At 38.2% G+C, this 20,657-nt stretch overlaps 1 protein-coding gene across 2 annotated transcripts in view; it reads left to right on the top strand.

The window, feature by feature from the left end:
- The window catches only part of LOC131980218 (low-density lipoprotein receptor-related protein 8-like), a 155,797-nt gene that overhangs the window by 59,792 nt on the left and 75,348 nt on the right, over nt 1–20,657 (top strand). For both annotated transcript variants that reach the window (XM_059344431.1, XM_059344432.1), the window contains exon 4: nt 18,652–18,780. In XM_059344431.1, coding sequence (XP_059200414.1) covers nt 18,652–18,780 — 129 coding nt within the window. The remainder of the gene's footprint in view (nt 1–18,651; nt 18,781–20,657) is intronic.

Below are 20,657 nucleotides of genomic sequence, written 5' to 3' on the forward strand. Positions count from 1 at the left end.
GCTTTATTCAAGTATCCTTTTAGGCTTTTTTTTTGTGCTGTAGGCAAAATTTAAACGGTTGTGTCCTTCTGAGTCAATATCACCATAAGGTGACAGACAGGTAGGGGGTAAACTGGTTATGGAGGGCTTTGTAGGTGATGGAAAGGACTTTGAAGTGGATTCTCTGGGGGATCGGGAGCCAGTGGAGGTTATGGAGGACAGGAGTGATGTGGTCACGGGTACGAGAGTTAGTGAGGTGACGAGCAGCAGAGTTTTGGAGAACCTGGTCTCACAGAAATCCGTGAAATAGCCACGGATTGGCTTAACTCAAAATCCGTGGAATAGCCACGGAATCACTCAAATTTCCGTGAAACGGACACGGATTTCGCTACAATGCAAGTTAATGACAGTCATATCCCGTGGCTATTCCATGGATATTTGTTCCTATTGGTTTGTTCCAAGTCACGTGACTTTCAAGGTTCCGGTGGTCAGAACAAAAAACATGGCGGACAGTTCACTCATTTTTAGTGAAAAATCAATATTTTGACTTAGTTTCTGCATAAAAATGGATTTTGATCACATTTCTAGCGAGAAATATATGTTTTATTTTCTAAATCTTCACTCAGTGAATGTACATAATCACTTTGTATGTTGGAATAGCCACGGGATATGACTGTCATTAACTTGCATTGTAGCGAAATCCGTGTCAGTTTCACGGAAATTTGAGTGATTCCGTGGCTATTCCACGGATTTTGAGTTAAGCGAAATCCGTGGCTATTTCACTGATTTCTGTGAGACCATGTTGGTTTTGGATGTATCGTAGTTTCTTGACTGTTTTGGATGGTGAACCGTAGAGCAGGCTGTTATTTATTTATTTATTTATTTATTTATTTATTTATTTATTTATTTATTTATTTATTTATTTATTTATTTATTTATTTGATCCCCATTAGCACCAGCACATTATCATAGCTATTCTCTCTGGAGTCCAAACATTAAATCAAATTGTCCATCTCCGAGATCATCAACAAAACAAAAACAACAACAACAACAACCGTCAATACAGTCACAACACATATACAATCACAAACTCTAACAAACATGAACCACAAGACATGACGCAACACTTACTTTACTACAGTAAAATTAAGAGTCCATACACAACAAACAAACATCATAGCATAACATACAAACAGATACCAAAAAATAAATAAAAATCGATGGAGGAAAAGAAAAAGCGGTCTCACAGGATAGGAAGATTGTTTATACGAAGACCCTTGTGAAGCCGTACAGTTTAGCTACTGCAGCTAAATGGCTGTTGCAGTAGAGTCTGGATGTGATGAAGGCTGTTTTAGTGATGTTTTTGATGTGCTGGTTGAAGGAGAGGGTTTGATCGAAGAGGACACCAAGGTTACGGATGTGAGGAGAAGGGAGCACAGTGGAGCCGTCAATGGAGAGGGAGAAGTTATGGTGGGTTTATTGAGAGGTTTGGGACCGATGATGATGATTTCCGATTTGTCGCTGTTGAGTTTGAGAAAGTGTGTTTGGAGCCAGGATTTTATTTCAGTGATACAGTTGGTGAGGGTAGAGTGGGTGGCAGGAGGGATTACTTTGTTAGAAATGTGGAGCTGGATGTTGTCTGCAAAGCAATGAAATGGAATCCATGGCGGCGGATGATGTGACCAATGGGAAGGATGTAAATTATGAAGAGAGGGGGACCGAGAACTGAACCTTGGGGGACACCTTGGAAGAGGGGAGCAGTGGAGGATTTGCAGTTGTTAATGTTGATGAATTGCTGTCTGTCGGGGAGGTATGATTGGAGCCAGGAGACAAAACTATCTTAAAGTCATTACGGGAAAATAGAGTGAAAGGATTAAAGTTATGAGACAAAACCGCTAAACATCCTTTTTTATATCTATATAACGTTATATACTCATTGTTCTGCTTCTCTCCTGATGACGGCTCGCCTTGTTAGCCACCTATCAATCAAAGGTAGCCACGCCCCAAATCATACAATTCTTTATCTTCTATTTTCTTCTAAATGGGGCCATTATTAGAACTATTAACATCAAATTGTCTTGAAGAAGATTTTTTACTAACGATTGAGACCATAGTGTTGTCCTGAAAAAAAATCTGAGGTAATAAATCAAGTGAGAAGTTTTCTCATTTTGCACTGAAATGAATGGGCTGATTTTTTTTGCAGCTAAACTTAGCGCCCCCTGCTGGAATTTTCAGTAGAATGCAGCTTAATGGTTTGCCTCCCTGCTCAGACCAGGAGGTTGCCGCCTGGTCCAAACCAACAGCTAACATTAAAGGAAAGTACAGAAAAGCCGGATAAAACATTTTCATTCAACATGGTCTCACAGAAATCCGTGAAATAGCCACGGAATCGCTCAAATTTCCGTGAAACTGACACGGATTTCGCTACAATGCAAGTTAATGACAGTCATATCCCGTGGCTATTCCAACATACAAAGTGATTATGTACATTCACTGAGTGAATATTTAGAAAATAAAACATATATTTCTCGCTAGAAATTAGATCAAAATCCATTTTTATGCAGAAACTAAGTCAAAATATTGATTTTTCACTGTCCGCCATGTTTTTTGTTCTGACCGCTGGGACCTTGAAAGTCACGTGACTTGGAACAAACCAATAGCCACGGGATATGACTGTCATTAACTTGCATTGTAGCGAAATCCGTGTCAGTTTCACGGAAATTTGAGCAATTCCGTGGCTATTCCACGGATTTTGAGTTAAGCGAAATTCGTGGCTATTTCACGGATTTCTGTGAGACCAGGTTGTTTTCATTAGAGTCCTGTCTACATTAAAGCACAGCTTTCTTAAAAAGAACAGACTCCGGTTCACCTTTGTACATACACGGTCAGTGTTTGCATCAAATTTCAGCGTGTCATCCAGGACAGTGCCCAGATGTTTGTACTGCTGCACTACTGCCGCTGGCTCCAAACACACTCCACAAATCGATGATCATCTCTTTGGTCTTGGCCACGTGTAGTAGGCGGAGCAGTGTGTGGGACATGCCAAAATCACCTACATCCAATGAAAAAAACAGTGTAAAATGAAGGAAACACATTTTAGGAGACTTACTTTAAACTATAACACAGGTAGTTGCCACCACCTCCTGATAATGTGCTCCAGACGACAAGTGTCAGATCGTGGCCGCCGCCTGAACAGAGGCTTCGCTAACGAGATCCACTTCATCACAGCTGTCTTTTCACTTTGAGTGGATCCAACTGAACCGTAATCACACTGAAGAGAAAAGAAAAAAGGGGGGGGGGAGTCTCAAGGATGGACATTGTGTGAATTTGCATGCAGCATCTTTAGCAACAGACCTGCTCAAATGGCTCTCTTATCGTCTATCTCATTAATCTCGTTTCACTGGAAAATTACCTGCCTGTGCCAGCCACTTGGTGAGATTACAAAGGCACGAGAACTGTTCATCTGTCAGGGAAACCCTCTTGATACGCTCTATTTTTCTGATTGAACCTCTGACACAGGGATGTACCTTGAATACATTATATTCCGGAGAGAAGATATTTTGTAGGAAACAGATATTGTGTCACGGTTCAGAGGAAGAAAAGCCATGTTTGATGTTGCTTTAAATCAATTCTTATCATTGTGGAATCATTGAAAATCGACCAGTATATTCTGTTGTTGCCCCAGGCAACGATCAACTCTGCACGGTACCTTGGAGAGTGTGTGTTTGTGTGTGTGTTTGTTTGTTTGTTTGTGTTTTGAGAGAAAGAGAGGGCATGAAGGGGTGGAAAGTGGACTACTTGAAGCGATGTTTCTCTTAGCTTTTAAGTTATTCTGAGCGCTCCTTTGCCAATTTTTGACCCACCTGCCCAAACCTGGAATATTTTACAGCAAGTTTACCGAAACATATCCCATTCATCACTAGTTCCTGACTTTCACTGAGTAAAACTCTCAAATCAAGAATGCGTCACATGCGTAATTAGTCAGACAAAAGTCTGGTGTGACAGCTGGATTTCTTGTAAATTCATGCAACTTTTACATCAAAATGAAGCTTAGAAATGTGAACCTGTAGTCTTTATCTGCACCTTTTTCTGTAACCGCTCAGCTCTTTCTTTGTTTAGTTTTATATCTTGTGTCTTGTTTTCATTCCATTTTGTCTCGTTCAAACTATTGTACAATGTCCTTGAGTGTTAGAAAGGTGCTTATAAATAATGTATTATTATTATTATTTTTAAAAACTGTCAAAATATAAACCCCGATGCAGCATCATATTTTTCCTGTAAATATTGTAGTTCTGTAGTTTCTCTTTTTTTTTCTTTTCAATGCAAAACTGAGCCTTGCATAAAACATTGTTGTTTTTTCAGCGCCAATGCGTTAAAATGTGGTAAAATCTTGGTAAAAATTAAAGAAAAACAAAAGTGAGAGAGAGAGATTAAAGGTACATTATGAGGATATAGAAATATATTTTAGATTTAATGTTATGCTTATTTTAAATCAGTTTGAGGCTTTGAAGGCATAACAACGATTGGTGATAAATTAGATTATAAAATACAACATTTGCCTGAATTTAACGCCAAATACCCTGTTGGCTATTTGCTCCCTGTTCCATTAAGAGTTGATTTTAAGAATTTACTGATTGCTTTAAAAGCACTTAGGGATGAGAATAACTGATCGATGATCGATTAATGGTCGTTAAGAATTTGGTTGATCATGTGGAATTTTCAATTGATCTGTGTATTTTTTAATTTTAATTGTGTCTCTGCCTGTGTATCAGTATCACTGAACTGAAACACTGCCGAGCGTTCAGTTCTGCAGCCGTACGTCAATAAGCCAATGAGCTGAGAATTAAGTTGGATAAAGCTACAGTTTGCAAACTGAAAGTTGCAATAACAATAATAAAACACACAGAAATACAAGAGGATTAATTGGAGCAAAACTAGCTTACTGTATCAAACCTTGCTAGCATGAATTATTAGATTTAATTTGATCCAAAACTGATTTAAAACACAAAACACATTTAAATATGCAAGATTACTGTGAAAACTAACCTCATGCCTCTTCGGGGTCTAAAACATAAAACATTGAACTCCTGGACGTTATCTTTACAGTATCATCTCACTTGAGTTAGTTTTACAGATCAACAGGAAGTCTCTTTTTGTCCTTTCAAAATAAAAGCGTCTGTTATCAAAACAGGCTTTTGCATATTCCTGTATATATATCTTTTATTTTGCCCATGTATGCATGTATTCATACATTATGGAGTATGTATAAAAACATAAATTAATCGATGAATTGATCGTTAACATTATAGATGCTCAAGTTGGCAGGTTTCTTCCAAATTACTATCTCTCCTCTGGATCTGGCTCCGAGCTACATAGTGGACAAGTTATAAATGGTAAATAGTTAATGGACTGCACTTATATAGCGCTTTTATCCAAAGCACTTTTTAGTTGACCCCATTTGAGCCATTTTTATAGATTTGCTTTTTATGTGATGTCATCTTCTTTTTTATTTATATGTCTCAACTATTTTCATACCAGTAATTTTCGTTGTTATATAAACACTTAATACAGGTGCATCTCAATAAATTAGAATATCATAGAAAAGTTTATTTATGTCAGTAATTCAATTTAAAAAGTGGAAATAACACATTATATAGCTCCATTACACACTTTTTATTTAATTTCTTTTCATTATTCTTCTCCCCACTATACTTTTGCATCTTTATGTTTTCATTTTACCCTTTGCTTTGTCTTTTAAAGTTGTAAAACACTGTTTTTAGAGGTGACGGATATAAAGTTAGCATTACTTTTAATACCAACCACATCCGCTTTCAGTCTTCTCTTAGAATTCAGAGAGGAATAATTTTGTTGGTTGAACAGATCCAGAAATTGACGTCTCTGTACACCTCGACTCTGACACGAATGTTTAACATATCCATTCTGAAATGCCACCAGCATCAGCAATTTGCTTAACACCCCAATCCCATGCAACACTTCCCTTTAAACCCCAGAAGCTCCCAAGCTTCACATTTATCAATTAAACTTTGCCAAAGTAGGGATTGTTTTGTCATCTTTACAGCGGAGGGAAGGTCGGAATTTCACACCGACTGCGTCCAATCTTTAACGTGCTGGAGATAAGAAATGTGCCGTTATGTAAATTCACAGAGACAGGTGCCTGCACAACTGCTTTACACATGTTAATTACATATAGCACATCATACTTTAATGGATCATGCTCCAGTTAGGCTAAAGCCTAATAAGCCAGGCTGCTCTCGCTCTCACGTGCAGACAGCCCCAACTCTCCTGTACTTTCTGTCTATTTTAGTCCCACATGTGCACAAACATACAGTACACACACTCACATTTGCACACATGCACACACTCGGTGAAGGCATTTTGGACTTTTCTTGTAGTGTGACTGTATTGTATTTGTGTGTTGTGTGTTTAGCGTAACAATTTTGGTAATTTTGTGTATTTATTTTAGTCATTTTGTGTCTTTTTGTGTCTTTTTTCAGTCATTTTGTGTCTTTTTTAGGCTAATAAGCCAGGCTGCGCTCACTCTCATGTGCTTTTCTTGACTTTTCTTGTAGTGTGACTGTATTGTATTTGTGTCTTGTGTGTTTAGCGTAACAATTTGGTAATTTTGTGTATTTTTTTTGTCATTTTTGTGTCTTTTATTTTAGTAATTTTGTGTCTTTTTGTGTCTTTTTTCAGTCATTTTGTTTTCCTTTTTTGGTCATTTTGTGTCTTTTTTTTTTGTCATTTTGTGTCGTTTTTAGCCTAATGACTTTTTTTAGTCATTTTGTGTCTTTTTGTGTCTTTTATCAGTCATTTTGTGTCTATTTTAGCCCAATAAGCCAGGCTGCTCTCACTCTCACGTGCAGACAGCCCCAACTCTCCTGTACTTTCTGTCTATTTTAGTCCCACATATGCACAAACATACAGTACACACACTCACATTTGCACACATGCACACACTCGGTGAAGGCATTTTGGACTCGGTGCTGCAGACATCTGTGCCACAATCATTCTGGCTCACTGAGTGGCTTCCCAATTACACGCTGGAGTAGCATTACACTGCTTTATTAAGAATTCAAATTTGGGCCACACTGAGCGAGTTACTCGTGAGCGCTGAAAAATGAATGACTCTTTGGAGAAACATGCGAAGCACCACAGCTCATAGTTTTTGTATTAGATTAATGTGTAATGATGGAGGAAGTGGGCCACTGCAGCCAGCTGTGCAGCAGCTTCTTCTCTGCTCCCCGGACAAAGCGGTGACATTTCTGTGTGCTCCAAGATGCCCGGGCGCCTTTTTTTAAGATTTAACGAGAGAGAGAGAGTGTTGGGGTGTTAGCTACTTGACACTCTCTGACTAAATTACTGAGTTCAGCTCAGTTCTGCGTGTCAGTTTGTCCTCTCTGCTTTTAAATTCACTTCTAGGAGTTGACAGGCGTGAGGCAACTTCACACTGTTTCATCTTTCTCAAGGAGTCTTTCATTACGTGAGGACATAACCCTGAATTGGTGCATTTTTTTCAAAATACCATTCATTCTTTTTTTTCCCTTTTTAAATCCACCATATTGTGTTTTCTATTTGGTCTTTTAGGTGTTATGTAATTTGAAGTGGATTATAGATATTTCTCTGAAAGGAGTTTGATGAAAACTTCCTCCTATAAACCTCTTTTGTAGATATTGAGCTGTTAAACTTTTTTTTCTGGAGGAGTTAATAATAAAGCCTCGCTTTTTTATTGACTTTGTAATGGGTAATGATATTCTGGGTAAATGTGTTTGCATTGCACATGCTGGAAGCTGCAGTTCTATGCATGTTTCATTATGTGGATTTCCTTTTATGTGGAGATGTGGATTGTAACAGTGGGTGTTATTAGATGGACCGTTAGCTAAATGAACTGTAGGTTGTTTTTTTTGTTTGTTTTATTCATTTATTTATTTATTTATTTTCTCTTTTTTCTTTCCTCTTCCCTCTCTTCTCACGTTTGTGCTTCTTGCTTTGTTTGCCTATTTATTTTCATTGTGTTATGTGAGACATGTTATATATATATATATATATATATATATATATATATATATATATATATATATATATATATATATATATTACATATGTGTGTGTATATATATGTATGTATATATATTACATATGTGTGTATATATATGTATGTATATATATTACATATGTGTGTGTATATGTAAAAGTACTCATTATGAAGAATGGACCCACTAAGATTGTTTTGTATATTCTAAATATTTTATCAGATTATTATTATTGGTGCATTTTTGTAGGCAGTGTTTTAATTTTGTAAAGATAGGACTCATTTTAACCACTAAATATACTGTTATGGGGTTTAATGTAAAAAAAAAAAAATGTGTTGTGACATTACATCGATCATGTTTTTAAATGTTAAATCTCTGAACCTGAAAAGTAACTGAAGCTGGCAGCTAAATGTAGTGGAGTAAAAAGTACAATATTTGCCCTTAAAATGTAGTGAAGTATAAGTATAATGTTACAAATGTGGAAATACTCAAGTAAAAGAGCCTCAAAATGTGCTTAAGTACAGAACTTGAGTAAATGTACTTAGTTACATTCCACCACTGGTGTATACAATGCCAAAGTTACTGGTATGGATGCTAATCATGCTAGGGTTGCATATAGATATGCAGGGGTGTCAAATATACGACCCGGCTGCTGTTCATGCAGGAGCTGCTGTTGGAAATGTCCTTGTCAAAAGAAAAGAGGGCACTGAGTGTTGAATTTTTATTTTTTTACTTCAGAGGGTTTTTTCACACTGACAAGAATACAGTTTATTAATGATATTGTGCACAATATTTTGATTTAGCAGCTTCCGTAAAAAAGAATCTGGATCAGACTTTAAAGCTATCGCAGTGAGAAAGAACTTAAACTTTCTTTGTGGTCGTTCTGCTACAGTTCACACACACACACACACACACACACACACACGCACACACACACACACACACACACACACACACACATTCTTGTTCTTCTATCTTTGTGAGGGCCCTCATTGTAATAGTGAATTCCCTTGCAAGGTTAAAATAGTTTTGGATTTTTCATTAGTTTTAGTTTTAATTTTGATGTGAATTTGTTTTCAATTTCAGTTAGTTTTAATGAATTTTTAGAGCGAGTTTGCTAGTTTTAGTTCAGTATTTATTTTTTTGAAATGCTTTAGTTTTAGTTTAGTTCAAAGTGCAAGTGAAGGGTTAAAATCCACTAACTTGGCTATTGTAGATGCAGTTTCTTCCCAAAATATTGAGAGTGTTCTCTGAAGAAAAAATGCAGCGAGCCGGTGTGATCAATCAAAGCCTTTAGTTACGTGCAGCACGGAGAGAGAGTTCTCAGCAATCTCTCTCGACAGAAGAAACTTTCCATACTTTTATACAGTGCCTCAGTCTTACATGATCAAAAGACAGGAGGTTGTTACAGGTGAAGTCGCGTCTTAATGTAATTAACATACACCAGACATTGCAAAGTAGTGAGAGAAACTTCACGGTTCATTAAAGCAGCTATTCTCAACCTTGGGGTCCCGACCCCAATTGGGGTCCAAGATGATTTCTGGGGGTCACCAAATCATTTTGGAAGTCAGCTCTGTCTCCACTGTGTAAAAGTGTTCATGTGTTTTAGTCTTTTTGGTAATTTAATGTATTTTTTTGGTCATTTTGTGTTGTTTTTTTGTCATTTTGTGTCTTTTTTTTGGTAATTTTGTGTGTTTTTTTTTGTCAATTTGTTTCTTTCTTTGGTCATTTTGTATGTTTTTTTGTCATTTTGTGTCTTTTTTGGTAATTTTGTGTGTTTTTTTTGGTCAATTTGTTTCTTTCTTTGGTCATTTTGTGTGTTTTTTGTCATTTTGTGTCTTTTTTGGTAATTTTGTGTGTTTTTTTTGGTCAATTTGTTTCTTTCTTTGGTCATTTTGTGTGTTTTTTGGTCAATTTGTTTCTTTCTTTGGTCATTTTGTGTGTTTTTTTTTGTCATTTTGTGTGTTTTTTTGTCATTTTGTGTATTTTTTTGGTCATTTTGTGTCTTTTTGTTGGTCATTTTGTGTCTTTTTGGTCATTTTGCAAAGTAGTGAGAGAAACTTCAAAGAAACAATAGAAACGTGGATTGGGAACCAGTTCAGGTTCTTGTCATGCAAATCAACTTCAGTAGGTTTGCCTGGCCATTTGTTCATGATACATGATTTTAATTCACTATGCCCTTAATGTTCATTGTTTAAATATCAAGAATCTAATACTATTTTTCCACTCTATTCTCGACCTCCCATCGGTGTGAGTGAGAATAGGTGTCTATATGTGTTAGCTCTGTCATAAACTGGCAACAAATCCAGCGTGTACCCACTGCCCAGTTTCTGCTAAAACACAAACCCATGAAAAACATTTAAAAGTGCCAAAATGAGTCTGGCTTTCTCCAGCTGATGAAGTCATACTCAAGTACAGCACTTGATTTTAAGCAGAGCTGCACGCCACAGTGCATTACTTGCTAATGCACTTTGTGCCGAAAACAACAATTTTCCATCTTGTAGTTTGCAAGCAGCAAGTGTTCTCCGCTGTACCAGATCTATAATTCAGAGAGGAGGACACGGCTACGCTAACCCGGCTTAATGAAGCGCTGAATCCGAGTATGACTCATGTTATTGGAGCGCTTTGTGCCTTTTTAGCTCCGAGGCAGAGAGGCCGATTTATCTCCTGCACCATCGGAACCAGAACGTTGACACACACATACACGGACCCAGATAGATGCTCGCTGGGAGCCTTTTAGCTGACAGTTGGAGTGGATGGTGAGGACAAATAGGTTTGTGATGTGTCATTTTAGATTCTGAATGATGCTTTTTAACATGTAACTGTCGATATTGACAAGTCAGGCTGCCACAAACCACACATAAAAACTCATTAAACGGCTGTAAGATAAAACCCCACTGTGCAATCTCCATTATCAGCTGCAAGCTGCAAAAAAGACATTAATTTACATGAATAAGCTGCAAATGATGACTGCAGGAATGCCTTGGCGGGCTGATGTAAAACAGTGGAAGGCAAGGATAAAGTACCTCACAGAGCCCCACTTAGAAAAATAAAAACCATCCCTTTAACATTGCAGCTTTTTCTTGTCTGCAAATGTTTCAACGTTGGCTGCTTAAAAGCTATAAATGAAGCGATTTCTTGCTCTGTTTTATTGGTCTCATTCTTTCTTTCTTTGACAGGTAATTTTGTGTATTTTTTTAGTCATTTTGTGTCTTTTATGGTAATTTTATGTCTTTTTTTGTGTCTTTTTGTGTCTTTTTTCAGTCATTTTGTGTCTTTTTTTGGTCATTTTGTGTCTTTTTTCAGTCATTTTGTGTCTTTTTTTTGTCATTTTGTGTCTTTTTTCAGTCATTTTGTGTCTTTTTTTGGTCATTTTGTGTCTTTTTTAGTCCTTTAGTCCAACATAAAATGTTGCAAATGTGAAGAAATGTTGCAAGTATAACATATAAGAGGGTTACATCCAGTTCTATCATTTTATACAACATATATTTGACCTTGTCTCCAGTTTTACTTGGTATATCAGACAAGTAACATGTAACTGTCGATATTGACAAGTCAGGCTGCCACAAACCACACATAAAAACTCATTAAACGGCTGTAAGATAAAACCCCACTGTGCAATCTCCATTATCAGCTGCAAGCTGCAAAAAAGACATTAATTTACATGAATAAGCTGCAAATGATGACTGCAGGAATGCCTTGGCAGGCTGATGTGTAGTGTCACATTTGTTATAAAGCTGCAGTTCATTATATCAGATCAGTTTCACAGGTTTGCAGCTCCACAGCACTCATTAGGCTTTTCCTTTATCACAGAGTTAGTGCACATGCCTGGTGACAACTGACAAATTAAAGAGTTTCTCCATTGAGCGTCAACTTTAGGGTAAAAAAGGCTGTCGGCAATAACAAGGTCAATGGTGATGATCAAATGAAAAGTAACGCGCTGTTGGGACGAAACACTGCCTTGGGTCTTGTAAAAGGTGATGGATTGGAAACAGATCTCCTGCCAAAACGCCACAGTGGAGATGAATCCTCGTTTTTCACCGCGGTGGTAAACAACAGCCCGGCAGTCAGTTTTGTCTGTGAGTAATTGGCTTTTATTACGTCGCCTCTTTCTCAAGCAAAAACCCATTACCTATGTCTTTATAAAAACCTGCCGTGTCACTAATCAATGGCTGCCACGAGGAGCGGGCGCCGCTTTGTCGTGGAGAAATTTTTTGTTCTCTGTTTGGATTTGGGCGGAAACAGAGCTCACGGTTCATTAAAGCAGCTATTCTCAACCTTGGGGTCGCAAGATGATTTCTGGGGGTCGCCAAAACATTTTGGAAGTCAGCTCTGTCTCCACTGTGTTAAAGTGTTCATGTGTTTTAGTCTTTTTGGTAATTTAATGTCTTTTTTTCGGTAATTTTGTGTTGTTTTTTTGTCATTTTGTGTCTTTTTTGGTAATTTTCTGTCTTTTTTTGGTCAATTTGTTTCTTTCTTTGGACATTTTGTGTCTTTTTTTGGCCATTTTGTGTCTTTTTTGGTAATTTTGTGTCTTTTTTTGGTCAATTTGTTTCTTTCTTTGGTCATTTTGTGTGTTTTTTCGGTCATTTTGTGTGTTTTTTTTGGTCATTTTGTGTGTTTTCGGGTCATTTTGTGTCTTTTTTTGTCATTTTGTGTCTTTTTTAGTCATTTTGTGTCTTTTTTTGGTCATTTTGTGTCTTTTTTAGACATTTTGTTTCTTTTTTTGGTGATCTGAACTGTGCGTGTGAGATTGTGTTCAGTGAGCGGGGGTCGTGGACAACATGTATATTACTGTTGAGAACTACTGCATTAAAGAGTCATCAATTGTCTCACAACTTTAAATTGATCATGTTTTTAAATTTAAAATCTCTGAACCTGAAAAGTAACTAAAGCTGGCAGCTAAATGTAGTGGAGTAAAAAGTACAATATTTGCCCTTAAAATGTAGTGAAGTATAAGTATAATGTTACAAATGTGGAAATACTCAAGTAAAAGTACCTCAAAAATGTGCTTCAGTACAGCACTTGAGTAAATGTACTTAGTTACATTCCACCACTGGTGTACACAATGCCAAAAGTCACTGTTATGGATGCTAACCATGTCAGTTTTGTCTGTGAGTAATTAGCTTTTATAACGTCGCCTCTTTCTCAAGCAAAAACCCATTACCTATGTCTTTATAAAAACCTGCCGTGTCACTAATCAATGGCTGCCACGAGGAGCGGGCGCCGCTTTGTCGTGGAGAAGTTTTTTGTTCTCTGTTTGGATTTGGGCGGAAACGAAGCTCACGGTTCATTAAAGAGTCATCAGTTAAAAGGACGGGGCAGCTCGCCCTCCGCTCGCCGGATTCAGATTCTGCTCGAGTCTTTTCGCTCTGCCTGCCTTCATCTCGTTCCACTTGGTATGGATGGCTTTGATTCCGCTTTAGGATAAGAACCTGAAAGGTCATGCAGCAGTTTGTCTCTTCATCCTTCTCCTCCTTTATGCACTATCTCGCTCTCGGCGCGTCTCCGAAGCTCTCTCTATATTCCTCTTTTCTCCGCTCTGCTCTCTCTGTCAACCTCCCTTTCATTTTCTTAGTCTGATTCTTGTTTTCTGTCAGCTCCCCTTTGGACCTACATTAGTTTGAATCCATTCCGACAGCATGTTATTTCCTCCACCTCCTCGCTCCTTTCATCTCAGACATTTCCAAGAAACATTTCCTTCATCGCGCCCCTGACCAGCCGGTCTGTCTTTGTCACACATTACTCAGCTGTAATCATTCGTTTTAGCTAATCATCCCTTCCCGTCTTTAGTTTCTCTAGTCTTCATTAAACTTGTTTGCTCCCTCGACAGCTTGTGTCTGGAAAGGAAAGAAGCGACTGAAATAACATATCGCAGAGTGTAATTGTTTTTGTGGCGTGCATGAAGAATTTAGCATTGATGCAAGCCACATCAAAGAGTCCTCACTTGCCTTGGTGAGACACTTTCCAAACTTCCTTACACATGAAACAGACACAGAAGGAATAAAATATCTCTTTTATAACTCATTCTCATATATAAGCCATGAGGGCAACGGCAGCCGTGGCAGAGCTGGCAGGTGGAAGATCACTGCACTTATTTCTTTACTACCCCGCTGTTTTATTCACCGCACCAGTGGAACAGCAGGACATTGTTTGACACAATGTTTCAGATTGTACCTTGACGTTTTTGACAGTTGCATCAAAGTGTGAATTACAGTCAGCTTCTGTTCACCACCCTAACACGGCAATTTGCTCACAAGTGCAATGTGTGGATTGGAAAATGTAGGTAAATGTCACTACTCAGCAAGCAGAATAATGCAATGTTCTCTGAGTGTTCCCTGCTGTAGAATCAGCACTGCAGTGGCCAGTGTGTGTGTGTGTGTGTGTGTGTGTGTGTGGGGTCAGGGCCTGGCTGCATCAGCCTTTCTCACAGCTCGGTCTCCAGGGCACCAGCTGCCCCTCCCTGCCTCTGTACCCCTCCGTGCTGCAGGGACACTCAAGAATAAAGAGATGAAACACGAATCTTTATACTAAAAAGACGTCTAATGGTGGTTAGCTTACCTATTCACCAGGCCGCTATATCAACTGTTAACTCTATTAACTCTATGGAGTCTTGGGCTATTTTGTCCATGTTTGAATCCTTTTCACCCTGCCTGTATACACTACTTAAAAAATGTTTTAATGCCATGTTGGTATATATTTTTTCAGCACAACTTCACCTGTATGACCTGATAATAATTGATTTTTTATTCTGACTTACTGGATCAACATTTTGAACCAAAAAGAAACAAAGAAAAAATAACATAAATATGATCTTGTTGTTGTTGTGTTCTTGTAGTGTGACTGTATTTTATTTGTGTCTTGTTTGTTTAGTGTAACAATTTTGGTAATTTTGTGTATTTTTTTAGTCATTTTGTGTCTTTTATGGTGAATTTGTGTCTTTTTTGTGTCTTTCTTTGGTCATTTTGTATCTTTTATGGTGATTTTGTGTCTTTTTGTGTCTTTTCTTGATAATTTTGTGTCTTTTTGTGTCCTTTTTTGGTCATTTTGTGTCTTTTATGGTGATTTTGTGTCTTTTTTCAGTCATTTTGTGTCTTTTTTTGGTCGTTTTGTGTCTTTTTTAGTCCTTAAGTCCAACATAAAATGTTGCAAATGTGAACAAATGTTGCAAGTAAAACATATAAGAGGGTTACATCCAGTTCTATCATTTTGTACTAAATATTTTTGACCTTATCTCCAGTTTTACTTGGTATATCATCATCAAACTGCAACTGGCCTCATGGAGTTTACAGCCAGAGAATCCGTGGCTATTTCACGGATTCCTGTGAGACCATGTTCATTACTGCAGTTAGGCTTTGTAGGGCAGAACAGGTAACAAGGAAATGGATGACACTCCATTACTCCACTACACTCGCTCCCTGTCGCAGCTCTCGTCGAGGTCAAAAGTCGGATGCTGGCCTACAGGGCAGTGAAAGGAATCGCTCCTTCCTCCCTTCAAGCCATGGTCAAACCTTCCACTCTGGCCCGACCGTTGTGCTCCTCTGCTTCTGCATGATTGGCTGTGGCTGTCACTCAGATCCCTGTGGTCATTCATCTCAGTCAGAGCTCACAGCGGTGGAACAAACTCAGGCTCTATCTCAACAGCTACACTAGGAATCCCATTTAATTTCTTTAAGATAAACAGGTACCAGGGACCAGGAATAATTCCTGCATGGGATCATGTGTGAATGAGAAAAAGGATCAGTATTCAGGGAAGTCTCAATTTTCCATCACATTTTGTGTTATGAAGCAAAGCAGTAAGATTGCAGGAACAAGCACGTAAAGGTTTTATGTCCTTCTGGCAAGAGACGCTTTCAAACGGAACGACACACTAATCACAACCCACCACTGATGACTTATTTGAATACAACCGTACGTATCAAATACATGTTTCGGATTCAAATAGAATCCGCAACATGAGAGACAGAACTCATCTGTTCCAGTTAGCTGACTCTGTTTGATTGCACCGCACTCTTTGTTCTGTTTTATTTCTTGTGTCTTGTTTTCATTGCCTGTTTTGTCTCGTTCAAACTATTGTCAAGTGTCCTTGAGTGTTAGAAAGGTGCTTATGAATCAAATGTATTATTATTATTTTTAGTGTAGATCACAAATTAACATTACTTGTCCTGTAAACTTGTTGAATATTAAATACAAGACAAGATCGAACACAGCTCCTTAATTCACTTTGTACCGCTCTTTTGCACTGTATGTTTTCTGTCTGTATCTACATTATTGTCATTATTGCCTATCCCAACACTGCTGAATAAGGGAATTGTGAATGCTGACCAGGCATTTTTTTAGGAACCTTTGGAAGAACTTTTTCTTTATGGCTTGTTAAAAAAAGTGTGTCTTTTTATTTGTGTTGAGGAACATGACCTGCCATTGAGAACATATTGCCCAATATATCTTTATCTAAGTTTCAGACTCTCAAATATTGATATTAGCTCCCAAAGCAGCAAATGGACACATTTTTTATAAAGCAAATTATTATTCTGACTTGGAAGGAACGTTTTTTTTCTCCAGCCTATAAACGATTTTATTACTGATATCACAAATTATGATTTTACACTGTATTTAATTAAAAAGCATGCACAATTATGTTTGAAACCCTTTAGACCCACTACAATCAAACCTTAAATACGCTCTGCAATTTAATCTCTATAATTGTCATGGTAGATATACAGTAGCTCATTTAATAATTAAAATCTACTGCATATTGAATTTACATTAGATAAAGGGAATTAGATTTTAGCCTAAGTGCAGTGCTCTAATGCATTCATTTCCATATGAACAGATGTGCTTTGTTTAGAAAGATGGTTCGGTCGACCTTCTCCCTGTCTGGTCCAATTGCAGTTTACACCTAACTGTTCGTGACAGCATTAGAGATTCTCTAACCTCATAAATTATGTTCATTGTGGAGCTTGTTCCCAGTTGTCACACTACTAATGATCCTCTCATTGCATTGTTTGTCAGCAGTGCTGTTTCAGTAAGCTCCTGTGAAAAAGAAAGCATGACTATTGGAGGGTCTCAAAAGCTAACCTTTATATGTTGCCAGGGGCGACGTGGACCGATTGTAGAGCTGCTCGGCTGATTTTAAAGCAGAAATGTCACTTCAATGAGAAACATATCTACATTGTCAGCGGTACCCTCTGGGCAAAATGTGTAGTGATTTAGAGTCCGTGAAAGCTAGTTAGCAAGTGAAAAAGCAAAATGGATCCAGTTCAAATAGTTTAATAGTAATATAAGCTATAGCAATATAGCAAAAAAGAAATAGATTAGTTAATAGTTAAGAAAGTTATGGATAAATGTTGAAAATAGCTGGCTAAAAGTAAACGGTGATATGGGTTTGTTAAAAAATGATGGCTAAATGGTTGAAAAAATAGCTAATATCAATGGTTAAGTGGTCGAAATACTGTAAAGGGATGGCGAAGTGATTGAAATAAGTAGCTAAAATTATGAGCTTAAAGTAATAAATGGATGGTTGAAATGGTTAGATAAAAGTATGAGAGTAGCTAGCTAAAGTAATAGCAAAATGGTCAAAATAGCTAGCTAAAAGTAATAGCAAAATGGTCAAAAATAGCTAATAGCAATGGTTAAATGGTCAAAATATCGTAGTTAGCTATAGGGATAGAGAATTGATTGAAACAAGTAGTTAAAATAGTTAGCTTAAAGTAATAAATGGATTATTGAAATGGTCAGCAAAAAGTAAGGGATACGTCAAAAATAGCTAGCTAAAAGTAAAAGCAAAATGGTCAAAAATAGCTAGCTAAAAGCAATGGCTAATGGTTGAAATAGTGTAATTACCTAAAGGGATAGAGAAATGATTGAAATAAGTAGATACAATAGTCAGCTTAAAGTAATAAATGGTGTGTCAATGTCTGGAAATCCAACTTCTGACATTCCTAGTGGGGTATTCAAATAGAAACTTGGCAACAATTACCTAAACATTTGACAGTTTGAAAGTATGAAAACATTTTTGCAGCAATATAGTCTTTTGCATAAATAAAAGAGTTAAATAGCACTCAGTTTAAAGTTCTTTTGAAATTCAAATGACCACATTTGAAACAGTAATGACGGGGTACTTGACTCGTCTGTGGAGGTGTGTGACATCAAAAGGTTGGGAGCCATTGTTCCTAAATATCAAAATAAAACCAACAAAAAGTTAAATGATGGAGGCTGACCCCTTGATTTCATACTGGGAAGCTTAGGGCTGCACTGTAAGCAAAGATATATAATTAACAACATGCTTCATATTAAACGCACTGTAATCTGGATCAAACCTAGCCTGTGCCAACTGGAGCAGATTGGCAGGAAAAGGAGATAGGGGGAGGGCTGAGTTGTTCTTTTGCCTGACAGCCAACTGTGCATTTGCAGTATTTCATGATCTTTCGACATGTCTCTTTAGAGGTGGCCCAGACAGTAAAATCAATTGGCCAGTGTGGTGGAGTTTTGGATGAGTTTTAACTGCATCGTGGGGGCGATAGAAATCGAGTCCAGCAGTGTCTTGTAGTTCTTTTCTGCAGCCTTTATGGGGCCATAAAACCACTGCAGTAATCTCTATCTCTTTCATCTCTGCCCACAGGCAAACAGACGTGCCCTCCAGAGAAATTTGACTGTGGGGGATCCACCAACAAGTGTGTCTCGTTGTCATGGAGATGTGATGGGGAGAAGGATTGCGAAAACGGGGCGGACGAGGAGGACTGCGCCTCTGGTGAGTTTGTTGAAGTCAGATCTCAGTTTTCAACCTCGAAAGAAGCCACGTGGAGCTTTGTTTCTGCTGCATTCAAGAGAGTATTTTGTTCAAATAGTGGCAATGACAAGTGTGCAGGAGTGAATGAGAAGAGCTCAGACTGCTCCTTTTTTTTTTTGTATTTTAAGGGGTTTCATTCTTTCTGATCTCACTTATCATCCGGAGGCTTGAGACATTAAAGCACAGTAGGGAACACTCTATATAATTAGAAGGATTTGAAGTGAGGTTTGAGTTTTAAGCCAGCTGCACTCGACAACAAAGTCTTCTTTGAAGTGGAATGATTTTTGGTGTGGAGATATTTTCAGCTGTCTGTTGATATGTGGAGGTTCCTGTCATTACATTTTGAACCTTGAGTCTTTAGCCTTTCCACTGCAGGGTCCACAGAACCGTCAAAAATGACTTCACCTCCTTCCCAGCCAATCAGACAACTCAACCGTGTGCTACCCCCACCCCCCCCGTCCCCTGCAGGGACCATCCTTGCCCTACTTCTGAGGCCCCGTGAAGAATCGGCTTCCTCTCTTCTCTCCCTCTCTCTCTCTCTCTCCCTTGCTTCTTCACGTCAAGAAAAATTGATTGAGGCAACAGAGCTGTAGGGGGTGTGGTGTTTAGACTTTGAAGATTGTGCAAAATGGCACGTGGCGGCAAATGCACAGAGGGGAAAAAAAAAAAGCCATCGCCTTATTATCCTTTATAAATGATGTTGTTCGTCTTTTCGGGCATCTGCTCCCTGTCAGTTTCTCTGTGTGTGGGTGTTGAGATTATGACTCGCTGGCGTTTAAGCAATTCATGTTTATTTGTGAAGAATACATACAAGTTTGTATTTAGAGAAGCCAAATCAATTTGGCACAAGATGAGACCATAAATCACACAAAGTGTCCTCTTGAATAGATATTTACCCCCTCCTCTTTGAAGGATACCTGATAAAAGTGCTTTTAATTTGTTGTTCGATAAATATATTTATTTTGCCAGATGAGCCTGAAAGTGGCCTGTCATTGACTCCCCGTATCAAAGTGGCCCCACGCACTCCCTCACCAGAGCAAGTGGTGGCAATTCCATTGACTTTAGATCTAATGCCTTCTTAGCTTAGATGGCTTTTCACTGCGCTGTCCATTGAGACCCAGTGTAGCCTGTGCTAATCCTTTTTTCATTCTAATGTCTGTATTGATGCCGCCGTCTTAAGCTTCTCAGTAGTGACATGAGGGCGGGCGGGCAAGCTGCCGCCCACCCAGGCAAAGGCCAAAATCCCTCCAGAGGTAAACGCTGCCCAGCGTGACCAGGAGGGAGAAGTTGATTCTGACATCAGCGCAGCTCAGTGCCAGATAACATCACAAATTAGGGCCTATTAAGTCCGGCTCAGGCCAGTTTATCTGGAGACTGATTAGGCCCAACACCACCCTGAAAGATGACGTCTAAATCCAGTCTAAGGAGCTTTTAACTCACTGTAGATCAGTTTGTCAGATTAGAAGTAAGAAAGCTTGCTTTAAAAAAATTAGCAATAACAAGAATTTAGAGTGTTAAATGCCTAACCTGAATAGGGCTGATTGTTTTATGTCAATACAGAAATTTGGGAGTTAAAAATTCCATTATCAATATATTGGCCAGTGCTCTGGTCTTGTTTCCAAGCTGGATCTGGTTTGATTTATTGGGCTGAAACAGCATTTGTCATTATGTCATAGTGGTCGACCGATACGGGTTTTTTAAGGCCAATGCCGATACCGATTATTATGACATCAGTCTTAACCGATCCCTGATATGTGCTGCTGATTTTTTTGGACCGATTCTTGAAGCCGATATTGCCTTTTCTCCCCCCATTTACATGATGGAAATGACACAATGAT

Source organism: Centropristis striata, chromosome 11 (genome assembly GCF_030273125.1).
Source record: "Centropristis striata isolate RG_2023a ecotype Rhode Island chromosome 11, C.striata_1.0, whole genome shotgun sequence".
NCBI lineage: Eukaryota > Metazoa > Chordata > Actinopteri > Perciformes > Serranidae > Centropristis > Centropristis striata.